We start from the raw sequence: 6000 nt of genomic DNA, 5'->3' as shown, positions 1-6000 counted from the left end.
CTAGGTCTCTTTCTCCTTAAAGAGCACGGGTGTGAATACTGGCTCTCAGCGAGTGATCTGACTGCGGACAAATCACCTAACCAGTCTGAGCCAGTTCCGCTCTCACCTTTCAAGGAGAGAACAGTACCTACTTCCCAGGGAGGGTGGGCCTTCAGAGATACCTCGGGGAACATTCCTGGTAAGTACTCAATATGTGATCACATTTTTTAAAAATGAGCTTTTTTTAAAAATAGGAATTCTAGTTGTAACCATCACAAAAGTTTTGTGACTCTTTGAGGAACCCATATTTTGTATTTATACATCCAGTGTTATCCAGAGTAATGGACAGTGCAGTGTCCACCTTTATAGTCTAAGGCGATGAACCCAATTTACATTCTAGGCACATTATTCTAACTTTAGCTGTATGAAACAGGCCTGAAAGTATTGATATCTATGTCACACTACAGGGAATGCAAAGAAACTAAGACTTTGAAATCTTAAAGATTAGAGACAAACCCTAAATATTTATAATAAAGTATTATTTACTTCAGTGGAAGAAACAGGCATACTAACATGAAAAAACACATTTTATTGCACTTAAGTTATAAGAAAATAAAATTTCTAAGTGAATCAAACCATAGACACAATCCCTTTAAAGGTTGTTTTCCTCCATCATGTCAGGTTGTTACATAACTAAAATTAACCAACTTGAATCTGATTGTTTTAAATCAGACTATAAATAAAACAAACAAAAAAAAAATAAACAGGAGGAGGAAAAAAAGATCACCTAGGATACAGTGTTAAACCACTTTCACAGTTCAGCTTGAGTTGTGGCTCTTGGAGAATGAGGCAAACCATTTGACTTTTTCATTCATTTCGTTTGTTTGCATGTGACGCCTTTACTACAAAAACTGTATAGTTTCTGCTTTGTCAGTTTCTCAGAGCAATAAAACTGTAACAGTTGTTTTCCCAAATACTGTAAAACACTAAGACTGACCAGCAACTTTATTTGTTTTATATATTTTTAAAATATTTTGTCAGTTTTATTATGTACGTTCATCCATTCACCACAGCCCTCAAAAAGAAAAGTTTCTCCACAGAACAGGCAGCAACAGCTCTGTTCCAAGGAATGTGTTTTAATTTTTGCCCAGATAAAAGAAAATAAGCTTTGCACACACTCTCAATTCTTTACTTGCAGGCAAACTTCACTCTTTATTATCTGAAACTCTCCCATTCTCAGCCTCTTAGAGGCACAGATGGTTCAAGTTTCAGTGGCAAAAAGTCTTTTTTCTGTAACCAAACTAGAGCAAATTTGGAATTCAGTCTGGGACTAAAACGTCACAGCAGAAAAAAAATAAAAAAAAATAATTTGCTTTTTTCTTTCTTTCATTTAGCAGCATAAATAAGTTTGGCCACTGGGAGTACAGTACAGGGGTGGGACAACAATCCCATATTTGAAGACCTACTTCTAGCACCAGCATCAAGAATTAAATCCATCTCAGGACTCACGGAACCCAGGACAACTTGCCACCTTTGAGCAACATATGCGTTGAAGAGTATATGTGGAAGCGACAGTAAATAGATTAACAGAGGCTAATACTGTGATTGATTGACATTGGCAATGGTTGGCAAAAAAAAAAAAAAAAAAAAAAAAAAGCTTTTCATGATAACTGTACAAAAACAATTCACAGTAATTTTTTTTTTTTTTAGCTTTTCCACTCCAGAAAAATGACTTTTTGTTGCAGATGCTCTCTATTGAGAAAGTCAGCCAGTCCTCGTTTGGGTGTTATTGTAGCCCCTTCCTAGGTCTCAGTGGTAAAAGGACAGGCTAACAGAATCTGTAACGAAGCTTCAGCGTTAACGCTGCCCAGTGACCACTGGAGAAGAAAATAAAGAAATAATTGCACCTGGTTTGATTTAGAAAGTCTCATTTTGCAAAGCTGCCCTCAGTCAAAAGTGAAGCCTTTTATGTGATGAGACAGCAGACGCCTCTCTTGTCAGTTACGGTTTGTCATGTCTTCCTCTTTTCCTTCTTAGTCTGTAGATCTTTTCACTCTGTTGCCCCAAGCCAACATCCTGCACCACTGAGAACAAGGGATTTTTTTTTTCTTTTTCTTTTTTCTTTCTTTTTTTTTTCTTTTTTCTTCTGTTGTTTTGTTTTGTTTTGTTTTGTTTTCTGTTTTTTGTTTGTTTTTCAGGGGGAAGGGCAGGGAGTATATTGTCTACACATCTGGACAAATTTGTCTTTTCTGCTCTTCACTTCATGTCCACATCAAAGTCCAGCACCAGCAGCTTGGTTTCCTCAGTTCCATTCCGACTTCCAACTGCACACACCAGCTTTGTATTTGAGGCTCTGATCCGCCACACAACTCCCCCACTCCCCCCACTCTCCAATGTGACTAGGTTTCGAATAAATTCACCCGTTTTCAAGTCCCATAGTTTTACAGTTCCATCATCTGAGCTGGTAATTACAAAGTTCTTGTTGAACTGTAAACAGGTCACAGCACTCTGATGCTTGTTAGGACCTAGGCAAAACCAAAGGAATTAAATTACTGGTTAGAAATCATGGGTATGGGTAAGTTACACTGTAATTGTAGCCTACTACATTAGAACATACAATAAATGAAATATTTAAAATGCTGCATATTTAGAAACTGTGAGTATTTTAGGATCAGCGGGGTTGCAAAAAAATCTGGTAGCTATTTGTAACTGAAGCATTAACTTTCAAGAGTTCTGTCTTCCAGGAAGCTTGGTTAGCTACCAGGCACGCATTTTGTTTTCTGTCTGTGTAAATAAGAGCTTTCTTAGTGGTGATGGAGACAGATCAGTTTCACAGATTCTGCTGATGGATGAATGGGCAGGAAATCTACCACCCTCACCACTTGGAACTGACCACTCAAAGGCAAAGGCTGAATGACCACAATTCCAAAACTCTGAGGAACAGACACAACCAATGACTAAAAAGTTGCAGTGCAGGCCCACCAGATGGCCTCACTGAAAAAAAAAAAAAAAAACCACTTTTCAGGGCTATGACCAATAAAAAGAAGTTAATCATGATATAAAATGTTAACACTATTGTGCCTCATTTAGTATTAGTGGTTTTCACATGTTTCTTTCTTCATTTTACTGGGTGCTATTATTCCTTCCATCCTAGTTAGGCAGATGGTTAAAGGATCTAAGTTGAGGCCTAAGCAATTTTCTATCAGATTAGAGATGCTCCCCCGCGGCCCCCAACCCGCCCCAGATAGGGTAGTGCTTTAATTTAAAATTGGACTACAAATTAAAAAAAAAAAAAAAATCACTGAAAAAGAAAAAAAAAGAGTCTGTTGCTTTTATGATATAGCCTAGATCTTTCTTCACATTGTTCTTTAAGGTTAGGTAGAGTTAACTGTACATGTAGGAAGTATTAAAGTATTAAAAACATAATTTAAAACAATTTCTCAAGGGTAACCTAGTTCTGTCATGTCACAGTGAAAATGCTCAGAAACTTATCCAAAATAAGCATTTTTATTTTGTATGAGGTTAATTCTTTTTGTGACATAAAAGCTCCGTATTTCTCTTCTAACAATCCCATTTTTGATGAACATAACTAAAGCTGAGTAGCCAAGACTTACCTTGCAATGTTTGTAAACACTGTCCTGTTTTGATATCCCAGATTTTAACTGTAGAATCTGCATTCCCAGAGACAAGAATATTGTCTTTGAGTTCCATTCCACTTGTTAACGACTGGTGTCCTGTTAACGTGTGAATGCAATTCCCCGTCTCCACATCCCACACTCGGATTGATGTGTCAAGAGATCCACTGACCACATGGATGCCATCAAACTACAATAGACACAGCTTATTAGACTAGAAGTGCGATATTCTTGATATTATTTATTGACCTTAATCCTACAGGGAAGAAAAATAAAGCAGGGAAACAGATAATGCCAGGAACAAAATGGAGTAACAAGGTAAAGTACAGGTAATCAAGCAAACCTACAGTTTATGTTCTCAGAAGCTTCTATCAGAATTGTTAATTTTTTTAAAAAAGATTTATTTATGTATTTTCGAGAGGCATGGGAGGGACAGAGGGATAGGAGAGAGAGAATCTCCTCTGAGACTCCCCTCTGAGCATGGAGCCCAAGGCAGGGCTCGATTCTATGACCCTGAGATCAAGACTAGAGCAGAAATCAAGAGTCAGAAGCTCAACTGACTGAGCCATGCAGGTGCCCTGAGAATTGCTAATTTTTTTATGGCCAGTGGCTTCAAACTAGATGCAGGAACAATTAAAAGAAAACAAAACATGTAAAATGAGCATGTTACTTTCAGATCATCTGGCCACAGATGAACAGCTAAATATCATGGATCATTCAATAAGGATTACCATTGGAGTCTTACTTCCCAACAGAAAGTTGAAACTACTGACAGCCCATGATAAATGCTGTGTTTGTTAATAAACCTATGGCATGAAAAGACTAGAGATAACCCTCAGGATGTTTAGAAGTGAGCTCCATTAAAACTGTATGTAAAATAAAAATTTCACTTACAAGAACCAAATATTAATTAGGAAATGCACCAACAGGTAATTACATCTGGAATTACAAGAAGTGGCATTTTGATAACAAAAGCAAGCTATATAGCCTCTCTTCTCCAGGAGTCAATAAATATCAATTCCTAGAAGGTCTGGAATAATACTGCTACCTCTTCTCAATCTATTGGTTTACTTAAATGAGATTATATTCATTAAGGTACTGAATATATCACAAAACATAAAAACAACTTCAGTCAATTCCCTTTCCTCCAAATTCGTAACCTTTTCTAAGTTAATATACCTTTATTATATATTGATATTTTGTGACACAGACACAGTATTCCATGAATTAAGAAACAAATATTCCAAGAACAGAGAACTGTCAGCACTGTGACTATGTACTAATCTTGCTGATCACTAATAGGTAGTAACTAGTAAATAAATTACATAAGTAATAGAAAAATTGAAAATGCTGTCTTTCAGAAAATAAAACAAGACCCATTTTCTAAATTTGCTCTTAATCTATTTCAAAATACAATTCATTCCAAAATATCATGTTCAAATGTAAAAAATAAAAAATCAGTTTAGTCAAATTTACTTCCTATGACTACAGATCAGTAGCTCTTTGATGGTAAAGGAGCCTGATGCAGAAAGCTCCACTTCCACTTCGAATGGGAATGGGTCACAATACATGGTCCATCGACTTTCAGCTATCAAGGCAAAGGGGCAGCTTTTGGCCAAATTAATTCTCTGCTAAGAAGTTTATTAAAATCCAGGTTATTTTCCTATGAGACTATCTACCCACTAATTAATATAGTAAAACTTAGAGCTCCAAAGTTTCAGGTTCCAAGACTAATGTTTATATTTTAGAGGAAAAACAGATCACAGAAAAAAATGAAACAAATTATTTCAATAAGTTTATGCTTTTTCCAAGCCAATTTAAAAGCATATGTAAACAACAGGATAATGTGATTTGTCTTTTTGGGATTGTATTGAATCAGCAATTTGACAGTGATTATCTGAGTAAAACAATCTCATAATTCATCAGGAAAGCATCTAAGGGGTAGGAGAGATACGACCTCTTACCTGTAATGAATAGACTCTATTAGTATGCCCCTGCAACGTGTGTAGACAGGTCTCCGTCTCTGGATCCCACACCTTCACCATAAAATCATATGCTCCACTAACAACCCTCCTGCCATCATATTGAACACAGCGGACTGCTGCTACATGACCCATCAAAACATGTAAACACTGGCCTGTCTCGATATCCCAAACCCTAAGAGTGGCATCTCGAGAACCGCTAACAACTCTGTAGGGGGAAAACAAACGAAAAAAAAAGGATTAAAGTTTTTAACAGTATGAGAAAACGTGACATATAAAGTTACTGGTTACTGAACTTTTTCTTTTCTTAAGCAGGAACACCCGTTTTCAAAGAAATCCTATATAAAATTTTGATATATAAACATCCAAAAGTCAAGTCATCCTGGCTGGGATGGGAAGTTGGG

General features: G+C 36.6%; 1 protein-coding gene across 5 annotated transcripts in view; it reads right to left on the bottom strand.

The window, feature by feature from the left end:
• Positions 1–548: 548 nt before the first annotated feature.
• FBXW7 (F-box and WD repeat domain containing 7) overlaps positions 549–6000 on the bottom strand; it is a 230778-nt gene continuing 225326 nt past the window's right edge. For all 5 annotated transcript variants that reach the window (XM_059175447.1, XM_059175436.1, XM_059175432.1 and 2 more), the window contains 3 exons: positions 5579–5804; positions 3594–3804; positions 549–2504 (listed from right to left, as the gene is read on the bottom strand). In XM_059175447.1, coding sequence (XP_059031430.1) covers positions 2236–2504; positions 3594–3804; positions 5579–5804 — 706 coding nt within the window. In that variant the 3' untranslated portion in view covers positions 549–2235. The remainder of the gene's footprint in view (positions 2505–3593; positions 3805–5578; positions 5805–6000) is intronic.

This window comes from Mustela lutreola, chromosome 1, assembly GCF_030435805.1.
Source record: "Mustela lutreola isolate mMusLut2 chromosome 1, mMusLut2.pri, whole genome shotgun sequence".
Classification (NCBI taxonomy): Eukaryota; Metazoa; Chordata; class Mammalia; order Carnivora; family Mustelidae; genus Mustela; species Mustela lutreola.
Note: the sequence above shows the minus strand (reverse complement) of the source record. Positions and strands in the feature narration are given on the sequence as shown.